Consider the following 24,572-nt stretch of genomic DNA (forward strand, 5'->3'; position numbering starts at 1 on the left):
CCAATCTTTAAAGCAATTGAGAAGTACATTAAATTCAGCATAGCATTCTTTCTAATATTAAAAAAGAAAATGTATTTCTGTGCAAATTATTCAACAGTTCTACAGGATATGATTTTATAAACTTTATAAGCTAGCAGTGTCCCCCAGGGGTCAGCACTTGGTCCAGTCTTGTTCAACACACACATCAGTGACCCGGATGAAGGGACAGAGTGCACCCTCAGCAAGTTTGCTGATGATACTAAACTGGAGAGGAGTGGCTGACACACCAGAGGGCTGTGCTGCCATTCAGAGGGACCTGGACAGGCTGGAGAGGTGGGCGGAGAGGAACCTCATGAAGTTCCACAAAGGCAAGTGCAGGGAGGAAGAATCCTGCACCTGGGGAGGAAGAACCCCATGCAGCAGTACAGGCTGAGGGTTGACCTGCTGGAAAGCAGCTCTGCCGAGAAGGACCTGGGAGTGCTGGTGGACAACAAGTTAAACATGAGCCAGCAGCGTGCCCTTGTGGCCAAGAAGGCTAATGGTATCCTGGGCTGCATTAGGAAGAGTGTTGCCAGCAGGACAAGGGAGGTGATCCTGCCCCTCTCCTCAGCCCTGGTGAGGCCTCCCCTGGAGTACTGTGTCCAGTTCTGGGCTCCCCAGTACAAGAGAGACATGGAGCTACTGGAGAGAGTCCAGCGGAGGGCTACCAAGATGCTGAGGGGACTGGAGCACCTCTCCTATGAGGAAAGGCTGCGAGAGCTGGGCCTGTTCAGCCTGGAGAAGACTGAGAGGCGATCTGATGTGTATAATATCTGAAGGGGGAGTGTCAAGAGGATGGGGGCCAGACTCTTCTCCGTGGTGCCCAGCGACAGGACAAGAGGCAACGAGCACAAACTGCAACACAGGAAGTTCCACCTGAACGTGAGGAAAAAATTCTTCACTGTGAGGGTGACCAGGTTGCCCAGAGAGGTAGTGGAGTCTCCTTCCCTGGAGATATTCAAAACTTGCCTGGATGCGATCTTGTGCAACGTGCTCTAGAGGGCCCTGCATGAGCAGGGAGGTTGGACTAGATGACCTCCAGTGGTCCCTTCCAACCTCAACCATTCTGTGATTCTGTGATACTTTTAGTTCTTCAAAATATACATATTTTTATTTTCCAAACAGTCCTAATCACCCCAAATAGCTGATTTATAAATAATCTTCTATTTCTAAATGCTTAGATTTGCTACAACACTTGTAAATATTTTTCCCACTATTTTTGACCATTGAAGAAAGAAGAATAATTACCCCTTCAGGATTATATTTTGCTAGCACTCCACTGCCATGGAATTCTTCCAAGACATCCTTAATTTTCTTGGTGGAATCTAGACAAAGAATAGAGAGAAAATGAAAATATAGAAAACTGATTTACATAAAATGAACTGTAATTAAAAAAGCAATAACAAAACTGCTAATAGCTTTTCTGAATGCACATTAATAACTTCCTCTAGCTGTTTGAGAGCTACTGGCACAAAGAAAATGAGAACAAACTGTACCCTCTCACCAAGCACTGTGAAAATCAGCAAATAAACACAAACACACAAAAACATATACTCTTTAACCTAAACTTTGATTGCTGTTAGGTAGTGTATTTCTGAAGGAATTATTTGCAAGGACTATTTGAAGTCACTTTTTGTTGTCCTTGAAACCTGAGTTATCTATGGAACATGCTCACTCCCAACAGTGTTGCTAAATCTCCCCTGGCATAGTTGCCAATGAGGAAAGGAGCTGTCAGAGCAGTGACAATATCAAGATAAAGGGAAAAGTCAAAGAAAAATGTTTTTCTGAAATCATGTCACAGGAAAAATGTTGCTATTGAAATGCCAACTTTTGCAAACCTCTAAGACATTCTAACCGCTGACAGCTATAACAGCTCTAGGGCAACTTTTGTCTAACAGGATTGTGCAAAAATTCAGCAACACATGGGTCTCTTAACTCATCCATTTTGTTTTTTTCAAGTTATAAATGTCTACTTGCAAAATAATAAGACAGTCGTTTCAGTAAGCAACCACTGCATAAAAACCCTTAAACTCAGATTAACTTAGATTACATCATGCACTAAACCATCCTCTCCACCTTCTACAACATCTTATCAACAAAAATAAATGTAACTCAGTTTTGTCTTTAAATACAGCAGTCAAGTGCATAGTGGCCAAATGTGCATAATGACCATAACCCTGGAGTAAATGATGGACCAGTAATGAGTAGCAGATTCATTAGCGAAGAAAACAGGCATACTTAATGGCTGCACATTTATTTCAGTGGCAAAATCTGGAGGAAAAGGAGGCAAGCAAAGAGAGAAGAATAAGAATAGGACTGTGAGTAATCTGTTGGACATCAGCAATTCATTAAATACTTAAAATTACAAACATCAGAACCCGGTCTTACTGATTTTTTAATTATAATCAACAAATATAGAAGTGTAAGAGTTAAAGAAATTCCTCATCTAAAAACAGACTCTAAAAGGTATATTTAATAAATTAAGTGACCTGGAAGGAGAAAATATGACAGCAAAGAATTCAAAAAAAAAAATTTAACAGTTTGCAGTAGTTATAAACAGGAGGAATTTCACACCAGTAAAATTCAATTTCAAGGAGGAATGCTTTTCATGGGGAGGGGTTGTCAGAGTTTGCGCTGTAGTAAGAATCACTTCTCCCAGTGTCGGTCATTTTATAATCCCTTCTTAAGTGAAAACACCTGACACTTTCTGTGTGGTCACAATATAAGAGCTTATTTTGATTAATCAGAAATATTTTGACTTTACTTGTCAAGCTGGAACTAATCGAATTTCCTTTGTCTCATGGTCAGTCACAGCAAATATTTATTTGATAAACAGTCCTCTACAGCTTTACTGCTGTGTGATCTCAAATATAGTGAATGATTTCAACTTTGTTGCCTATGGAAAAAAGAAACAAAAACCGTAATAAAAGAAATGTAGTAAATCAATACATTAAGAAAAAAAATCAGAACTCTAATTAAAAATCACTGAGTTAGATGCAGAGTCTTCTGATTAGGACAAGTAGAGAGATTAATGATTGATAGCAATTTCTATTTTACTTGGTGTCTTACATATCAATATACTTTCCAGTAGTCTCACAACTGTCTATATAAATCACTGCATCATATGGTAACGAAGTCAATAACCATGAAAGAGGCAATCTGAGCTGAGCAACTACATGAAAGAGGTGTCTGAAACTAACCCTAAAAAAGAATTTTTCTGATTTTTGGAAGAACGGGGGAAGAGGTCAAACATACATGAAATAGCAAGAGAAGTCTCTCCACACACGTTCTGTTATACAAAGAAAATAATCTTCCTAAATTAAAAAAAACGGCCCACTTGCCAGAGATTTTATAAGAGTGAGCTGAGGTTTTTCTCCTAGAAATGATCACATTTCTTTTATTTTGTATTTTCCCAGATAAATTCTATTCATCTTTCACTGACTATTGTGCTTGGGCAACTGCAATTACAATCTAAAAATAAGTTTTAATTTTCTAATTAAAAATCTATTAAATCTTTCCTTTTAAATTGGTTCACACTCTTCTTAATCAAATATGATCAAGATAGAAAAATTCTCTGTTCCAGCAACTGCACAACTATTCTCTCTTTTTCTGCAAGTCAGCTTAATGCAGCCATCCAGAAAGCATAGCAAGTTCCATGCTTGACATATCAGTCAGGAAAAAAGGGTCTGAGGATCTAATTCCCACATCAGTTGTCCCAATAGAACTCTTTGAGAGACTTGCAAGGTCTGGACAGGAGCTATATTTATTGCAGGCACCACATCATGCACTCAACAAGAGAGACAGAACTATTTCTCAGAATCTTTCATTCACAGTCATTCAATCATTTTTCAGTCCAAGTGACAGTATCCAAACTAACCCAAAGAGATTTTAAAAAATGCTGTGAAATAACATATCAATGTTTTAAGTTGAACACCAGCTAACAACAGTATTTGCATGTGTACTCTTCAACATAGCTGCTGTTCTCTCAGAAAAATTAATTCTCCTTCCACAGCTTCTAAAAGGTAACTAGCACTAGGAGTATGTTCCATCTTTAATAAGTTCACCTGAGAGGATATGAGCCCCAAGATCACTCTTAACTGGGGACTGCATTAAAAACAAACAAACAATCAAAGAAAAAAAAGGTGACATTGTCTTAGAAAGCTCTATGCCAATAAAAACAAGAAACTCCAAAAAAACATTTTCTCAATTCTATCGACAGAAGAAATAGCTAGGTAAATGCTTTCTGGCAAAAACAATTAAAACTTGCCAAAACTTATACAAAATAGTAACTAGGAAATAATAATCCATACTTAATATTATCAGTATTATATAGGTAATATATAGAGAGTATATATACACTATAAAGTATATATAATATACAATTCCACATATATATAGTATACCACATAGTACAATATATTCTACTAGTATTTATATGAGATAGTATATAAAGTTGTGTGTGTGTGTGTGTGTGTAGTATAAACCAGGAAAAAAATGCATTTAAAAGCTAGAAGACTTTCTGCTGATCTAAGGAGTACAATTCAAATGATTTCATAGTGCATTTTTTCCCCAGTATTTCATTTACATTCATAACTGAGCACCACATGAATCTTTCTGTACTACTGATATTCAACACCTTGGTTAGATGAAGTTTATTTAGAAGAATATAGAAACATTTCTTTAGGTATTAAAGAAAAACAGATTTCATTCTTTAATTAACTTTCTCAGTGCTATGACTACCCATGGCCTTCGAAGATTTTAGGGGAGAACTCTATGAATTTATCTTCTTTTGTGTATTTATTTTGTTATTTCTGTAGAGATATATGATTATGCTATTATCACTTTTTCTTCTTTAAGCTTTTATGTTGAATAAAAATGCTGTTTTACATATCCTAGAATTATTCTTGTTGAAATTTGACCTTTCTTATCAGAGCTATGTAACTTCCTCAATTGTTTAGTTTGATAAAGCACAAAATGGAAAGATAGTTCTCATCATTTGGGTACATATTTATTCAGGCTTTAAATCTCCCTTCTCCTTTCAGGTAAATGTTCTTGTGCTAAGTTCATCTTGCTCATTTTACTCACATAAGCTATCCCCTCCTTCCAAAGTCAATGCAGCTATCCAAATAAGTTAAGTTGTCAGAACTTGGCTTTGTATCTTCATTTCTGATAAAATTCCCACCATAGAGGTACACATTGCCAAGAGCAGTCTCAGCAGCAGACTTTCAATAGTTCTTATTTTATGAACTGTTTCAGCACAAAATGAACCATAAAGGTCAAATTAAGAGGTAAGTCACAGCATTGTGCAAAAGTTAGGAACGCTTCTCCAAGTCAGGCAGGCTGACATAAACAGAAAGTCACAATCATCCTACTAACCCTCCCACTGTCCCAGGACAAAATACCCTGCACAATAGGTCTGTATGGCAGAAACAGAAAATCCTCCCTGCTTTTTCCACATGGTTGGTGGAAAATGAAACAAGACTTGTTAACTCCCTTTCTTTTGATATATATACTTTCTTTTCTTCTTTTTCTAATATCACCACTTTGTGAATGGGTATAGCTGCTCTGTGCAACTTGTATATGTGTCAGAAGAAAAGTTTTAACATAAAGCAGTAGCAATTATTTTGCAAAAACTACCTTACTTTATATTAAATTTTATTTTAATGTCTAAAATGGGCAAAACAGATTCCATGTTCATCTTGTGTTTTTTGAAAACTTTCTTCTTCATATCCAAAGGGCAAAGTAAATCATTGTAACTATTTCCTACTGCCATACTCGTATGACAGATAGTAGAAAACCTCACCGTTATCAAAGCAAACTTTCATAATAACTTAAATTTTCAAAGTCCATCTAGGTAGCACAATAAATCAACGGAAGGATGTCCAAATTAGCACTTAAGAAAGGATTCACATTCCTCTCATTTCTGAGATAGTAAGTACATTCATTTGAACTGACCACGGTGAAATTCTGCTCCTTTACAGAAGTTACCCTAATGAAAATTATATTTTTAAAATGAAAATAGAATTCTTAAATTGCATTGCTGATTTATCAAAAACAACAGTTTTACATGTAAGCTTTCATCAGAGCCTTGGCTGAACTACTAGCTATCATATATTAAAAGATAGCTCATTTCCCCATTTCCTTTTCTGTTCCTACTGATAACAAGTAACAGGAGTATGTTTTTCATGTTCAAAGCACTATTCCCAAACATATCTGATTAATCCTCACAATCCTCTCTAGGTTTTACCTAGAGAGCTAAAAATTTCACCCAAGATCTCATTGTTCTGTATCTTGATTACTGCCACTTTCGTTCCCTCTTTGCCTGTATCCACGTTACTTATTTTCACCTATTCCACCGAAAGCAGTTATTTTTTGCCTGTGGTCTTGATCCGTGGCTGGCACACTTACTAACAATAGATGTTAATCTCATACATACTACGGACTAATTTCTAGCCTATTCGCTCTGGTCCAAATTGTCTACATAATCACCGGAAAATGGTGACAGAAGCACAAGTCTCAAATCCGAACCTGCGTTCACATTGTCACCTCTGCAAGTGCAGAGATTCTGTGCATCTTAGCAACTTACTGCTTTGTGAGCACTCTCAGTAAATTCATAAGCACCGCTCAAATGTTCAAAGTTAAATATAAATCTTTAATTTCATTGGATAGCTGTTATCTGGGTTTTTTTTTCTTTTTAATTAAGGACAGATTATTTCTGTGTCTTGGTGTCTCTATTCCAAGCTCTCCTTGAGAGAGAAAGTTTCTAAATAAGGGTAGATAGAGCACACAGGCTGTCATTGTACTGCTTAAATCCCATCTTATCTGCAAAGCTATGACTAGCACAGTACAAATTTCAGGTACCATTAAATATAAAGCTTTCTGGAGAAGCATTTCATCTTTTTGTTCTCATAATTTTAGTATTTCTTTTTCACTCACTAGCTCAGTGCTTTGGGCATCTGCCCAAAATATCTTATATCTTAAATTTCGTTCTTTCTTCTACCTGAATGAATTCAAACCCTTATCTCTCAACCCGTCTTCCGCTGCAATTTGGAAAGAACACATCAGCGTTCACTGAGCCAAGGAGACGGAACAAGAAAAACAGAAACCATGGCCCTGGAATCTGAGCTTTTCCTTGAAAAGGTGAGATGTTTGGTTTCCCAGCTCCTGCTCTAGTGAGTCTGAGGAAGAAAAAACAGGCGAGGCATGTTGATGCGGAACTGGAAAGCTACTAGTTCACAGGAGAGAAGAAGCCGGATTCCAGAGAGAGGTGCAGACGTTCTATTTTAAAACAAGACTTCAGAGCAACAGACATATAGATGAGTCTTGAGCTAATGCTGTATTGCTTCAGATTAAACACAAATTAAATAAAATCACAACATTAGAAAGAATAAGCCTGCATACATAACAATGACATATTCAGCACCTGATTTTTTTAAACTGTTCTTCAGCCCTAACAAAGATACATGTTCTAACTGAGATAAATTTACATACCAAGTTCCAAACCATTTATGATGTAGCCCACATTAAAAATTATGATTCGTTTTTTAAAATGCCACAACTTTACATGAGGAAGATTGAGCACTCAAGACTAGAATTCAGTGCACTTTTTTTCCATAGTAAGAAAACATTGACCAGTAGGAGAAATCACCGAGATCACATACTTCCTCCGCATTGTCTCCCCATCCTCGCTCAAAAATCCTTGGAAAGAGTAAAAAAAAAAAAAAAAAAAGAAAAGAAAAACAAAAAACAAAAACTCTCCCCCAAAACACTAAGAATTAAGTAAAAATCAGCTTAAATGAATAAGAAGCTATACATGCAAAATAGCTATACAATTTAAAGTGAAATAAGCACCAGAAAGCAATGGATTACAAGTAATTCCATTATAGATCCAGATATGGTTTTCAGTCTTTAAAAAAATTCATAATAACCTCCATACTTATTGGACCATAACTAATTTTAAGATCTACAATAAAAAGTAAACTAGTAACCTCCTTCTACATCTACTTCCATTTTGTAACCTTATAAAATATGAAAATATGAAAAATATGAAAATATGAAAATCACAAGTATCTAAAGTCCTCCAATAGTTAAGTTTAATATTTATATTTAAAAGCTCCAAAGAGTTTTTAAGAGATTTTGCTATACATCTTATTATCCTTGAGAGAAAGAGAAACAAAAAACAAAAAAAACCCACAAACTTTGCAGCCTTCATTACACAATTTTCCGCATGTCAAGAAAGCCTAGCCAAAACTTGAAAGTTCTGCTTGATAGCTAAGTCAAACAGAAGCATGGAGAAAAATCCAACTCCCAGCTGACACAGTAATTCTTATGTAGGTTCTTATTCTTGTATGGATTTTTCCTTCTTTTGTGGATGCAATTATACACATATATATACACTCATGAACACACATATTTTTTCTTGGGTAGCTTATTTTATTCAAAGAACTAGCATAATGCTTTTGCTCAAGGTAAGCCTATGCCTACTAACCTTTGCTTGTCCAGAAACACCAGAAATGGCCAAACACTCCAACAAAGCCGTACTTGGCACCAATGGGTAATAAAACTCTTTGCCTTCAACTAAAAATGTTATTCCAGTAGAAATACAGTTTACCTACTATAACTCTTGCAGCACGTGTGTGTTGATAAGAGATGCCTGACTGAAGACATAACCAGTAAAAGCCAGTAACTCAGACGTGTCTTATGCTTCACAGCAGGGTGGCTGCAGGCTTGCCAGCAAGCCTCTTCTAATACAGGTCACACCTCCATTTTGGTTTGTGAACTCCAAGTGGACTTTTGATGCAAATTTCACATGAGAAACCAACATTTAAAGCCTGAAGTGGGACAAATGCTCAGTTTGAATTTTTTCTTTAATTGGTATTTAACATCAAAAAAAACCTACTGAGGCCCTGAAAACAAATGACCAGGTTGAGAAAGAGATTGCTGTCCAGTTGTCTAAAGGAGTCCTCTCCTCCCCAGTTGCTACTAACTCTTTCGGTAACACTCTTTAAGATGGAGAATTTGAGCGGCTACACCCTCAAGCAAATCACGCTCCCACTGAATTCTGTGGCAAACAATTAGCAAAAAGCTTCCTAAGAAATGCAAGTAGAATTGAATGATGCTGCCTAAATACATAAGGTGACAAGTGACTTTTGCAAGAGGACACAGAGGAGGAAGAGGCAGAGGAGGACAGCTTCCTCCTCCCACTGCCAATGCAGGAGCTGCCTCCTCTGTGTGACCGCCCTGCGGGAGGGGAGGCTGGCCTGACCCCAGGGCTCCTGGCAGACACAAAAAGTGCACTCGTTTTGCCACTCTCCTTCCCCTGCACGCACTGTGCCTCTGCCTATGGCGCTGGCTTTGGAACTGCCCCGGCGGAGGCACGCGTCGTTTCGAGGCAGCGGCAGAAAAAATTGAATTCTAGGCACTAGATTTGCAACGGTGAAGGAAGTAACGGCAACTCAAGTCCTCCACTTCCAGTAGGCCAGTTACAAAGTGACATATGCATGGAAAGGGCATGTTCTCCTTAAACATTCTCTTATTGAATTCAAATACCAGACAGCTAAAAGTCAAAGGCAATGGCCTACGCAACAAAAACCACTAAGAATGGATCAACTTAAATTATCAAAATAAAAGTTCCAAAACCATTGCACTGTGAGCTTTAGCTAAGAATTTTTAAGAGAAACACTTTGCTCTCCATTCTTTTCTTGAGGATAGCAATTACATCACTAGGAGGAGGATTTATCCCTTTTATCCATTTCTGTATACTAAATCATACTTACATGGAAAATCAAAGACTTTTTTTTTGTGGAAAAAGTAATACAGATTGCATATGCCAGCACAATTTTAGTTTACATTAATAAAAAATGCCTACTCAATCCCCCTGCCCTACAATAGATGTTCAGTTAAAAGCATACGGCAAACAATAAGGACGAGGGGGCGGGAGAAGAGAATTTTTTTTCCTGCTAGTAGGATGAGCATAGGAAGGAAGAAACAAGAACAGAGTAAAAAGGTATTCCAGGGCTTTTGAGGAACTGCCAGTAACTTCTCTGCATATTTAGAAACAATTTGAGAAGAAAAAATCTAACTTTAGTCTAATCATCTTTTGCCTTTTAAAACAGCTTTACAAGTATCTTATCCAGCTTCTTGTGGATTCCTTGCACTCCTGACGGTCAGGAAACGAGGGCTGAAACAGGAGCGTGGCTTGAAGGATCCTCGGGGACAGCTCAGAGTCAGGTCCGGTGGGTTGGAGGAGGGAATGTGGGGCAGGGGGTCCCCAAGAGGCCCCGAGGCAGCAGGGCCCCGGAGGCAGCCCCAGTCCCGGGGGCATCGGGCACCGCCGCGGGCCAAGGCCGAGGACAGGCTGGAGCCGGCATGGCTGACGGCCCACTGTTAGGGTGAGACGGGGCCGGGGCTGGGCAGGGGAGGCAAGGACAAGGCGGGCTGTTGGCGCCCAGCCCTTCACCCTTAGCTCAAGAAGTGCGCAAAGAGTAATATTGCAAGTCATTCTAATATTCAGCTTTGAAATGTAATATATACATCCGTACTTAATACAGCACACTTCAGAAGCACCTTGCGGTGACACCAGGAAGGACTAATCGCCTCTTGAGATCTCCCTAGGCCTAAGAGTCTGTTGCATCTGAGCCTGAAGCCCATGCAAACATTCAGCAAGTCGCTGCAGCTCCTTCTTCCTCTTTTCTCATTTCCTGCTTATTTGTAGGTGTTCACCATATCTGATACAGGCCACCTTCTCAGTTAGAATATCGACAAAACTATTCTCTTTTAAATTAAGGAAGTAATTCTACTGACAATATATTTCACCCCAAATACCAGCTCTACACATTAACCAGGGAAGAATCAAATCAGTTTGGTCTGAAATTTATCAGGAATAATTTCTGCTTGTAAGTAGAAACAGGGAATGGCTTTGTAAGTTTGAGATCGTTTGCACTGCCTTTGAAATTTGCATTTTACAAAGCACGGTGGTTTGCCTGTTTTCATTTTTTCCCCAAATTCTTCTCTATGATTTCTAATACCAATATATTAGATTGAACAGGTGCTGAGTTCAAACTTTACCTATGGCTTCAAAAATTATTTAACAGAACATATGACAGTACAGTATAGTCTTACATATTATCTACCTACACATTTGAGCATATATAGTTCCATAAAAAAAGAGTAAATCCATTTGTGCAGTTATTGTAAAAGTGCCACATTGTATCAAATGCAGTAACCATGCAAATTAAACCTATAAAATAATTTAAGCTAACACATTTTACCTGTTCACCGTGAGGGTGACTCAAAATCTGTAACATATTTTATCAAGTTATTAGGGCTTCTTTTGATCACATGCCTTTGTTTTAAGGAGTTTAGGAGAAGCTCCTCAAGTGGTCACAGTTTTCTTTTTCTTTTTTTTTCATTTCTTTATGAGCAAAGCAGCCTTAAAGCCCATTTCATTGTAGAGCAAGACAGAATTTAACAACTATGTCTGGTTCTTGCATTCTTCCATATAACAATTCTTGAAATGATTCTGTACTCTTTTTAATTTGTCCTACTGGTTTCTGATCCATTAAGATACATTTATATTTCATTTCAAAATTTATTCATCATTGCAAAGAAATGTCCTTTACAAATAAAGGCTGCAATTTTTGTGGTCATGATTCTCTATTTTTTTTTCAATCTTAGGAGCAGAGGTTTTAAAGGCAAATACTTATCTAGACTGTAACACTGAATTAGCAACAGAAGTACATACTGCTGTGATTTTTTTCTGTCCTCCCATTACCAAAGGATACAAAACGATGGTCTTGTAAAATGGCAAACTGACAAAGATTTAAATATATATTTACTGAATTGTAGGTTCTGCTCCTCATCCTACAAGGAGTTAACTCAGTTTAGGGAGCTGGTAAAATTGAAAAACATGTTTCAGGCCCATTAAGTTAATTATTAGTTTGAGTTTGAAATTTTACTAAAAATATACATTTGCTCTTAATGGTGTATGATACCACCAAAAGCATTTTAGATTCCATGTATTATCATTAAAATAACCGGTTGCCTCCCTACCTCTTTGTAGGAGATGGTCAATAAATCAGATGTCAAATAATTTAGATTCTTTCAAGTATTTGTGTACCTGTCCTCTTTTAATAAGAAGTTAAAGCTGCTAATCTTGGTTCATGTAGATGGGTTATGTATTTCTACAAAAGGAGGTAATCTAAATTAGTAGATTGCCACTTATGAACGCTTTCAAACAAAAATACCTTGATGTAGGAACCTAACATGGCAATTCAATCCCAAGCTGATTATTTTGACTTATTGCTCATATTTACACATCCAAATCATGAAATTTTAACTGGTGTGAAATGCATGATAATTGGCTCAGTAAGATTTTTATTCTTAGCCTTTTATTTAACAGGCTTTATACCTCTTCTCAACTGTCAGTAGAATCACAGGAATGCATAAACTTGCTAGAGCCATGGTTCCTAACTACTTAATACATAGGTAAATCCAAAAATTACATAGCAGTAACCGACATTCAACATTTAAGTAGCGCTATCAAAAACTCTGTCAAGCACTGCAGTTGTACAGAACACTTGCTGATATTCTCTGTACTTGGCTAGTTTTCGTACATCTGACCTTCACATGAATGTAATCGTATATATTCAATACATTCATATATGTACATATAAACTAAAATGTAAGGGTTTGGCAACAATCTTCACATCGTAATTTCAGTTAGGTGAATTCAGATTACCTTTTGCAGCCAATGAGATACTGGCTGAAGTAACTTGTCAATCACCATAATACAAGGCGTAAGGTTACCATTACAGACTGCGGAAGGGAAAGAAGGAAAGTTTCTTCTCTGCATTCTATATATTTTTGGATATCACAAGCAGAATTGGCCACTTGGGGCATTACGCATTAAGGATATTCCATCCTTGTTAATTTTTTATTCCAGTTTATACACTAAGAAATTGCCTGAAGGTTCATGGTTTTCAATAATCCTGTTTAAAATAAATTTAAATTATTCTTGCTTATATGAAGCTCTTCAATTTATATTTGCTTTATAGAGGGTTTTTATATTTGCCTGGGTTGAATGTGCTGATATTCTGTGTTAAGGGTTCTAATTTTCCTCTATTTTTGATGAGAATCCTGCCATAATCCTGCCACTTACACATTCAGCTATGTTTTAAGGCTACTAAAAATGCATTGCTAAATAGTTAGAATTAAAAACTAGAGCCAAAAGAAAAAAGGCTACAGACTGAGCAGTAGAATTTGAAAGTCTCCATTCCAGGCCAAGATCTAATGTCTGGGATAATATTGCTTGCCTAATGCCCATGGGCTTGAAGTGTAATGTGATGTGTAACAGGTCTGATAAGTGATTACAAGTTTGTCTTAATTATGTATTAGGAAGACTAGGAGTTTTTGTATTTCCATTACTGTAGCAAAGCAACAGCATAACAACCAGTGTTTATGTTTTACTTTCACACAATAACTAAGGTTAATACATGCTCATTTGTCTTAACAATTGCCGTTGCAAACCTGTACTAGGAGGTCTGTTTTATGTTCAGTGTTCTGGGAAACTAATATGTTTTAAGTACTACTTCCATAAATCCTCTAGCAGTGGAGATCATCATTTTAAAAAAATTGTTTCTGTCCAAGCCATCTTTTTGTCTGAACATGGTTCAGTTAAACAGGTCTCTTGCAGCACTGCTATAACAAGTCTTCATTTTGCCAGTATTAAATACTTTTCCCATTAATGAACTCATTTATCTCATTAATTTCTTAAGAGACTTTATGGGAAATATTGACTGTAACTGAAAAACAAAACTCTGATGAGAGGTAGAGAGTACAGGAGATATGTACTACACACGGATATCTGATGAAGGAAAAGCTCGTAAGGATCAATTTACATTCCTGGAGAGCTATGTTCTAATGATTCTTGCCTGATACGTCCCAGTTCCTTTGCCTTTCACAATAAATATATTAGATGTGAATTCTAGCTCTTCCTTAGCTTGAAGGGATTTAATCCTGTACCTCTTTGATTTATTATCAGAACTGGAATAGGGCAACTCTGCTGGATTTACTGGATCAGAGTGAGAAAGGAAAAAGTAAGTTCAAGCTCCTTTAGGAGGACTCACATACTCAGCCCGGCCATGGGATACTACGGAAGTCACATTTGTTCACATAGAGACTGCAGCCATTCATGAACACGTAACTTGCAGTAAACCACCTGAGCGCCCCATCGCCTTGAGATCCCTCTCATAATTTGCTTCTTTTTTTAAAAAGTTTCAGTAACTTTTAAAAGCATTGGCCTAACTCTGTTCTTAAGGAACTAAAGATTTTAATTGACTTCAATGGGAGAAAAGGTAGGCCAAAGCTAAGCTTCATCTATTGTCTCTGCTGTCAATATTTTCTTTAAATAGAATTACTCTGCACTGACAGAGAAAAATTGCTTAGTTAAGTTTCCTCTCTCTTCTAATGTCTAGGATTCTATACTTAGTGGATGAATGTAATTTTGGGAACACCAACTGGAAAGTTACATAGATAAACGTAAATGAGGTGGGAGGAATAACAAGCAGAAGGGTATTTAAAGGTTTACAGTACTTTGAGATCACTGTTTTTACCAAGTCAAGTGCCTTCAGTTGTGCGGAAAAGTTAAAATAAGAAATGCAAAGCAGAAAGGTAATTAAAGTTTTGCGAATAGTAATTAGTACAAAAGCAGTGTCACAGATTATCCTTGTTTGAAACTTTGAAGTATTTTGTCTGAAAATAAGTAAAGAAAGTACCTCTTTAAAAACAGGTAATGTGTATATACAAAACAAAACTCATAGAAAGCCAACAAACTAGCAAAAATAAAAGATAACATATCTTCAGATTCATTGTTACACAAAGAATACTAATACCAGAAAAAAATTCTGAAATTACCAAGAATAAGATCAAATAACATAAAGACCATGGTAAATAAGTACACAACTCGCAGGAAAAAAACAAGTTAATTGAACTCACTTTAGCTATTTCCCAGCCAGTCTTAAATGCATTTCTAACATTCACAGTGTTTTTAGCCATCAATTAATTCTCTGCTGCAAACTGTTGGTTAAATATTCAAAGAAATTGCATAGATAGGACACCAGTTCCTGACACAGATCAAACAAATTTTGCTATTATAAGAATATTTTATTCAAAATAATTCTCTTGTGTTTGTTCTGAATACTCTTCTAAAAATCCACTGAAAATACAAACCTATGCAGGTTGTTACAAAGAGGAACACAAGGTTTCAGGACTGTGGGTATCGCCTAAGAGGACAGGAATCTTAAATTTAAAAGAAAACTTATCAGTGCATTTGTTTTCTTTACCAATATGGCGTAGCCAATTTCCTTCCAATAATCACTGCTATAAACAAAATTTAGATAGTTAACTTTATTTTAATAAAGGCACGACCAACACACCAGCACACATAGGTCTTCTTCTGTTACCCCTTCCAGATAACCAGCTACCGTTTCTTTTCTCAAAAAACTACATTCGGGTTAGCTGAGTATCATCCCTTCACAGTTCAAATAACAACACAAGTCAAAACAATTCTTTTTCCATCTTTTTAACTTTTTTAGAAGAACACCTTAGAAATGGTCAGTGAAAAACTTTTGTGACAAGGATAGAAGACAACAGAACAACCACAGGATCTTTGATAAGAGCCCATTCATAGTGCCTATGTTTCTCCTGCTAGTTATCTGGCTCTCTCACTTCAGTACAGTCTAAGCAGATCTCTCTCACCGAAGTGAAAATCTCCGTTTTCCCCTTTATCCTACTGGTGACTATCAAATATACTGAAGATACTCTACTAAAGGAAGGCATTGTCTACACTGAAGTCAAAGTTACGACTGTGGCTCCTTTACTCATCTCCACGAGACTGGGGGTAGAGATAAAAATACAATTTACAGCACAGACCTCAGTTTCACAGGTGGATTTTGAAAAGCGTATTGAATTCCTTTCTGTCAAAAATTTACTCTACAAGTATCAAAGGTAGCTTAACTAAGCCAGTTCTCTTAAAGCTGTGTGAGATACAATCACTCTGACCATAATGTGAGCATACTCAGAGTTAAATGTACTTCCCCTTACCTATATCAAAGATCAAACTTTTAGCACCTTTCTCCTCTATAGAAATATGCATCTCTATGATAGGTCTATTATAAAATGGCACACTATATATAGAAAGCATGTATTTTACTGATTTATCCCATGTAAAGACAAATATAGCTTAGCAACCAGTATAGACAATTAATATGATACTAATAAAGCATCTAGTTTTTATAAAATAAACTTTGTTATTTACTTGTCATCATCCTCCTCATCATCATCATCAGAGCAATCATCATTTACCTGTCATCATCATCAGTCATTAGCTATTCCTGGCAAGTTTACCAAGAACTTCCTTATTAAAATGTTTCCACTTTCCAGATGATGTCCACGTCTCCAGTTATGTCTTTTCATATACCTGTGCTTAAATCATTTCTGCCAGAAAACCTGCCAACAATCAATAACCTCTGGAGAATGAATCACTTACTTTGCTAACTCATCATACTACAGCTTAGGTGGAAAAAATATTACAAAAGAAATGAACCAAATGACTTACTAAAATACCTTTTCTGCCACCTATGCTTCAAATTACAAAGCTATCACATGAAGCTAAATGCAACGTATTATTAAGAAGCAAAGGATAAACGTTTCTAACTATGTCTACCGACTATAAGTTTATGTTAAACTTGATATAAGCTTATTGAAGTGTTTTATGAACACGTCGCCCAGAAACACAGGGATTATAACAAAATTAAGGTAACTGACTTAGTTCATTTCTGTAAAACATAACGACAGTGCTTAACACGTAACAAAATACCAGTAACATGACACTGGCGTTCATCAACTTAATGTTGCCATAGTCAGAAGGCAACATAACTCTAATGAGCTAATAATGTGCTCAGGTTTAGCCTTCAAATTTATATCCTTTCCTAACCCATTTACTTCTCTCACAGTGTGCTCACACAGGACAGGTTTATTTATTTATTTTTTATGCTTCAGTTAGGAAGTTTAACAATGAGACTGTCCAGAGCATCTAAGATCAAGATAATTTCAACATAGGATGATCTGACAGAGCAGAATAAAGCAGAAAATACATGAGAAGCAAAATAATAACAAAGAGGTAACCACCAAAAACGGATAAAAAGAACAGGAAAAGACTAAAAAAATAAGTGCAAAGAGTAAAAGATGAAGATAGATAAGAAGTGGAGGATGCGACAGTTTAATGGTGAGACAAAACGGAAGATGAAAGAAAAGGCATTTCTTCGCCTTACGTTTTCTCCCTTCTTTCATTTTCTCTTCTTTTGTTTCCTCACACTTTAAAAAGAAGGTATTACTAATGAATCTCAAGAGAAACAGCTCTCAGCAATGTTCTATCATTTATAAAGACCTTAAAGAGTCTAGGCAACTGATGAGATCACATTTTAAAGTTTCCAGAGACGTTGACTCTCTGATGATCTGAAATGATGACTCGCATTTCAGAATAGAGATATTCCATCAAAAGCTCTCTCCATGAGGAAAAAGCATTAACAGTCAACACTAGAGCTTTCAGGAAAATAGGAAATTACAGCTGCACGCAGAAGCTTACCTTCATAAAAGTACTTGCACTCATTATGAACTTAGGGGTAAACATTCAGAATGTTCCATAAGTCTGATTACTAAAAGGATTGTAATGTAGGCATATGTTAATTAAATAGTTTGATTTAAGGAAAGAAAAAGAAGCAAGAAGATGATTTAAAATAAATTTACTTAAAAAGCTGGGGAACAGAGTTGCCGATGGGGACCAAAATCACGTTCCAAGTTAATGGGAGGGCAAACCATGGCTGAACGTTTTGACTCAGCTCCTTTGAGATCAAACTTACTAGGCAAAGCCTTAGTTCAGGAAAAATCCCGAGGACAGGGAAAACTGGTGGATTTGGTTATAAGACACTAGGGACTGTGCAAAGAGAAGGAAAACTAAATTAGGCTTCAGGGACTCAGGAGCTGCTTAAGAGTTCTGTCAAATGATGATAAAGGAGCTTTTAAAGCTGGGCTCTCTCTTTCCTTTGTTATATTTCGATTTAGAATTAGAAAAACAATATTTTTGAACAGTTCTGCTATAAAAAGGCTGCTGTAGAACATTTTAACTCCAGGAATCTATTTCTGAAGAAAAGACATGGATGTGCTGGACCCTGCTAGGCATTCCATAAGTGCTACATACAGTAGACAATATCTTGTACAAATGTTTAGCAATTTGTGTATCTAGACTTTCTTTCTCAAGGAAAGATGAATTCCAATATCTGTAGGGATGAGCTGAGAAGAGTGTCGTTTTCCTTTATCTAAGATACCATGATTTATTAGGACTAGCCTATCACATGTTTTAAATATCACTGTATAGACAAATATATAAAACAATTGTAAAAACGGATTTTATTAAATACTATTTAGTACATAACATGCTTCCCTAACAAATAAAATTAACAATAAATATAGACTGCCACTTCATGCGTGGCATTTAGGAATATCCAAGTTGGGCTACTCCCACTCTTCCTGTAGCTCCTGCCCTATTATGTTCCTGCTCATTATCTTACAAAACAGGTAAATTTTCAACTGGGAGGGGGTTCTAATTAAGTATATACGAAAACTGTAGCCACGTTTCATGCCTGAGTTCCCACGGAGTAGTGTTTTATTTTTTTTCTAATGCTTTTCTAACATGTGTTCTTAGTAAAATAGAGCTTATCCCACAGTGTGTTAAAAAATGACAAAGAGTAAATGACTTACTAGCTTTCAAAATATATGAGATCATGGCTTCAAGATAAGTGAAATAATAAAGATCCAGTCTCCTGAAAGTAGTGACGCACAGTCATCTGCACCATTAAGAAATCTGCCATATCCTTGTCAGAATATCTCAAGCTTCACGTCACTCATTGCTAGCAAACAGCAAAACAGGAGAATGAATTCTTGTTAACCACACTAGAATAAAAAATTATACCCCTTTTCTGACTCTACTAACAAACTCTGAATCTGAAAGCAACAAAAGATAAGATATGTATAATAATAAAATGCCCAGGCAGAAGGGTAATTCATTTTTGGCAATGAAATAAAGGTTGAAAAACTTGAAGTTACCTTTGAAAATTTGAATCTTTCTTTAATGATTTTGTTTATATTTAAAAGACGCATTTAAAATAAGACTGTGCAAACTATTTGGTTGGAACTACTTTTTTGGTCCACTCATCAAAACAATCTGATAAAATTTTTAGATTTAGATTTATTGTTTTGTCACAAAGAAATAAAATACTTAAAATGTTTTGGTAGATAACATCTTCTAGTAAACCTGACATGTTCGTTTTTCATATTCTACCTTTAAAAGTCAGATTTTGCTTTACTTTAAAGTATAATGCTCAGATATTTAATTCTGTAAATATCCAAAAGAAATTTTTCAATAGGAACACTGAAATGTTTTGTTTCATCAAAACAATTTGTTGTTTCGTATGCCTACAAATTGCACTATTACGTAAAGATATTCTGACTAGCTTTAATCAGGCAGTGGAGGAATTCTAGAGCTCCAGGATGATTACATTAGGAACATTGAAAATAAACTCCAGCTGTGCTGCTGCAGCCAGATTACAGCTGGTTTCTCTTTGAGGAATCTTTACTCTACGTTGCAATCTACAGCATCAACACATTGCTTCTGTGGGAAACAGGACGTTCACAAATATCACAGCCTTTTTTTCCTGTAAGAAGACCTCAGCCAGTGTCCACAGCACACGTGTTCCCACCGAATGGCCCTAGGTTCCACGCAGCTCTCGGTTTCATTTCTGAGCATGGGTTCCCTTGCCAAATTGGGTGGCAACGATGGCTTTAAGCCAAAGCGGAGAGCTCTTTCTACAGGCACCGAACACAGTGCTGCGGCCTAAGGATGGCAGGAGATGAAGAGGGGCAGGACAGGATCTCCCCGGAGAGCTGGTGGAAAGGGGAACACCTGCCTGCAAAGAGGGGAGAGGGTTGCTTGCTGCTGCTGACAGAGTGAAGGAGGAGGAGGAGGGGGAGGAGAACAGGCTGCCAGCAGCAGGGGCTCCTCTCAACCTCATCAGAGCCACATGGCTGCTGATGCTGGACTCCCTCTGAATAGAGAAAATACATCATTTTCTTGTTATCACAATTGAAGCCCTCCCCTGGGAACTTTAATCAGAAATACAACAATGTGCATCATATGGAGTTAATTCTAATCATGCAAAAGAGCTGGAAAAGCAGAATGAAAGCTTCCCATTCAGCCTGCTGCGTGTCTTGTGAAGACGCTGAGCCCTGTACAAAGATCCAGGATTGACTTTTGTCCAATTTTAAAGGGAACAGCTATAATTCAAGTTGTTTAAAAGGTTGTTTGTGATTCAGTGGATAATTTGAATACAGAAAAACAAATGCATTTTTCCATAAAGTATTATTTCTTACCTTTCTACAAAAAGCACATATAAATTACTTCATTGGCTCAGCTACTGCATACTTTTTCATTCTCACCTTCTTTCTGCTTCTGTTGCCTGTATCTTTATTCCCTTTTCAACTCTCACGTAGGACTTTGATCATTTCATGTACATTGCCTAACTTCCCATTAAACTTTTCTCTTTGTCTCTATTTTCATTCTATTTTATCCAAAACTCTGCAGCCTTCTTTATTGCTACTGCTTGTTTTCACCTGTGCCTCCTAACTACCTTTTATTTCTAATGGCCATTCTACGGGTCACATAGTTACAACCTTTTAATTAAAAAAACAGCTAATGAGAATTAGACTTTATCTGCCTCCTTGTTCACTCTTTTCATGTTTCTACATGAGCCACACCATTTTTTAAGGCACAGGATTCAACTTATTTTAAAGTCTAATATGTTGTGACTATGACAATAGAAGTGTGATAAAATGAAATGGGATAGTCTCCTCAGAAAAATTATTGACAATGAACTAGTTTCATAGAGAACAGTGGCATATACCCTGTACACGTTGACACTGTTGAAAAAAAGCATCATTTTATGACTCTGAAGGCTTCTCCAATTCAAGATTAATTTTCTCAGATTTTTCAAAACTCCAAAAACAGACTGCTAGAAAATCCTTAAAAGTTATAAGAAAGTATATGAATACTGGACCTGCAAATGGAAATGGAGCAGAATGTTCTACATTCCCTTAAAAATTAAATATAACAATGGACTGAGCTCAGAAACACAGGAACTTGTAAAAGAAGAGTAAAAGTGAAAGCCTGAAAGAAAAAGGTAACAAGAATGGTAACATACAAAATGTTAACAAGAATTACAAGAAATGGAATAAAGAATCAAATTAAGATGTAGGAGCAAACACATACCAAAGCCAGGAGCTGCTTTTGGGCAGAGCTGCTTTATTTGCAAGAAGAAAAACTACTATGCAGAAAAAATCTGTAGACAAGGACGAATTTCTCTGTCATAGATGCACCAAGAGATGTCTTTTTCCTACGTGTACAACAAATGTAAAGAAGATTTTGATAGATTAAATTACATATAACAAACCTACAGAACAGGTGCCTTCTCTAGTACTTGTAGAAAAGAAAACAGAATCTTATACTTGGACCTGAAAAATGGAACAGCCATATAAAATGCAAATCCTTTCCCCTTTTTTGCCTACTGGCACATGCCAGGTATTTTTCCACAAGGAACAATTCGGGGAACTTCTTTATTTCTCCAGAAAAATACAGTTCATGTTTGTTCACTTTTAGAAGTATATTTGGAACGTAATGATATATCAGCTTACTTTTTGGATTATTACTCTAAGTATTTTTTTGTGATAAAACAAAATTTGATAATATAAAAGATACTACTATTCACAGGATTTTGGAGGTGAATGTGAATTTGGCTATGAAGACAAACAGTAGTAACAAGAGACCCTAAAAAGCTCTAGAAACATGGGATTCCGACTTAAAATCAACTAGACAGAAAATTAAAGGATTAAAAAAATAAAAAATAGGGAAGAAATAAAGGGAGTGAAAACAGATTTTAAAAATGATTGAAGCCTCATACAATACAGAAAGTTAGAACTACATTATTATGGAAAAAGATTATGTACATGTATTTATAAGAATAGAATTTAGAGAAAAGAAGAGGTTGTTTATGCAGAAAATGACTATTACAATTGCTAGTCTGACAGCATTACTGCTTAAAATTTCAAAATGTAATTGGATGCCAACCAGCAGTTTGAAAAATCCTCAGTTAGCTCTGATTGTAAGCTCCAAACAAAACTGTCTGCCGATGGTCATTCTGCAGGCCTAGGCGTACCCACTTTTACAAAGCTCCATCGATCAGAGAAGATAAGCAGCATAAGCTCCCAGACCCTTAGCTACAACTAAATATGTGCAGCAGAAAAAAACCCTAACTCTAGTGTATGCATAGAAAGAAAACCATATTTTTTCATTAGATGGAAGACTATTACTGCCAGTAAATTGAAGGCAAAGGTCAGGAAAAGTGTGAATCCGTCTTAGTGGAGTGTGATTTCATACGAAGCTTAGCACCGGACTGATACACTACACAACTACTCACGCTAAATAAAGAGCCTTATTTTCATCTCTTTCACAAAAGGTAAATTAAAATGTTTCCCATTTCTCCTACTTCCCTTCCCCTTCTCCTGTTTGGTTATTAAACAGAAAGGTTTGTATAATAACTAAACAGGTTTCATCTCTTTCAGAAAAGCAGAAAGAAAATGAGATAGAATCTGCTCTCCAGAACAGAATACAGAGCAGAACAGGGCTCTGAGACAGCAACAGCACCTACGGACAACACTGAGCAGGGACACACAAGCATTTAGTAAAACCATGCAGAAATCAAAATCACAGAGATCCTTCAGCAATCATAAGCCAAAGCAGATCAACTCTTCCGAACTAAAATGACTAGGAAGTGTTGGTACATATTTTTTCTTATTGTTACTGTCTATTTTTGGAAGAGAAAGAGGTAAGGGTATGCAGCCTGTAAGAAACTTGGTTTAAAAACACTAGAACACTATTTGAGACAAGTTATTAGCATATATTAGCAGCTTGACTAAGAGGAACACTTACAGAAACTCACCTGCTGTTACATACAAGACTAATCATAGTTAAAAACCCTAACATAGACTTCGCTGTAATCATCACCTCAGAATACTACATGGACTAACTCTTTGACACTGTAATTTGTGTAGCAGCCAGCAGCAAGTGAATGTAACTTCTTTATTGTTGGTAGCACGAACTTCAAAAACATATGAACAGAGATATTCTGTAGCGCTGGTTGCTACTACGTGATTTTTAAAGGGGAACAACAGGACATAACATTTTTTTCTACATGGGAAAGGAACAATATTCTGTGCATATAATGTAACACCTGCGGTGCGTATTCCTATTAAATGAAATTTTGTCATCCCTTATCCATCAGAATATCTATCAGGATAAAAGCTGAAATACACATAAATTGGCAAGTTTAATATATAAAAATACAGTGACATGCTAAGTTCCTTAGTTATTAAGTCCACTAAGTTATTTCATAAGAATCACTCAGAGCAGTTTTTCCAGCTTTATTCACTAAAAGCAATACAGCACTCAAGGATATCTGACTCAGCTTCCAGCCAAAGACGTTCTGTAACACAAAGACCATATTTTTCCACTAAAATAATTAAATGGAGATGTGATTATAACTCATCATGCCTAATTATACAGAATTTGGTATTGCTTTTTATGTTAGGACAGATCCTGAGTAAAGATTAAAATATTGTTGCCTGGAACCTTTAAAAAACAGTTCAGATGCACATCTCCCAGGGACAGGATGCTAAGTTGTAGAGATGACTGGAATGTTTTTCTTTAGATATCCAAAAATGCTACATGAGTTGTGGCTAGATGACAAAACAGGGAGGGAAGAGTAGAAAAAAACCCAGGAAACTCAGGTTCCTACAAAGGTTCTGAACTGGAAGAAACCCAAGAAATTTAAATTAAGCTTATCTAGGGTATTTGTGAAAAGATGAAATTGGTATAATTGTACTATATATAGATTTATCTCCAGTCTGTGTACAGTGCTGCAAATTGTTATTATCTTAAGGACAGAGTCTGCCTTGGAGAGTCTGCAATTTGAACAACAGCTTAGCCTCCTACAAGTCATTCATTACATCTCCAGAGTGCTATTAGAAGCAAGTGCTACTCTGGCACTCACTTAGTGAAACCTAATCCAGAAAACAGCTTTAGTACATGCTTAATTTAGATATACAGTTACGCTCAGAAATACTTGAGCATTTTCTTCTGTACAGTTAGGCACAACTTAATTATAACTGCCATTCTTATCATGGATCCACTGAAACCCTTACAAAATCCATCCTTTTTATGGATCCCAGAATCTTTTTAAAGCACTGATCATTTGAAAATATGTAGTAGTGTTATATATATTGTTTGGAGATGATATGTTCTTGCTTGGAGATATCACATGTTAGACAAACATTGCTTAAATACTACTGCAATGATCAGAGATGAAATAATGAGCTTGGACCTGAAGAGC

At 36.5% G+C, this 24,572-nt stretch overlaps 1 protein-coding gene across 8 annotated transcripts in view; it reads right to left on the reverse strand.

Annotated features, from left to right (window-relative positions):
- Positions 1-24,572, reverse strand: part of DGKB (diacylglycerol kinase beta) — a 424,901-nt gene that overhangs the window by 300,498 nt on the left and 99,831 nt on the right. For 7 of the 8 annotated variants that reach the window (XM_068935000.1, XM_068935003.1, XM_068934999.1 and 4 more), the window contains one exon: positions 1,267-1,343. In XM_068935000.1, the coding sequence (XP_068791101.1) occupies positions 1,267-1,343 (77 nt within the window). Of the gene's footprint in view, positions 1-1,266; positions 1,344-2,782; positions 2,915-24,572 lie in introns of all 8 variants that reach the window. The other variant, XM_068935005.1, reaches the window with a different exon arrangement.

Source organism: Struthio camelus, chromosome 2, assembly GCF_040807025.1.
Source record: "Struthio camelus isolate bStrCam1 chromosome 2, bStrCam1.hap1, whole genome shotgun sequence".
Classification (NCBI taxonomy): Eukaryota; Metazoa; Chordata; class Aves; order Struthioniformes; family Struthionidae; genus Struthio; species Struthio camelus.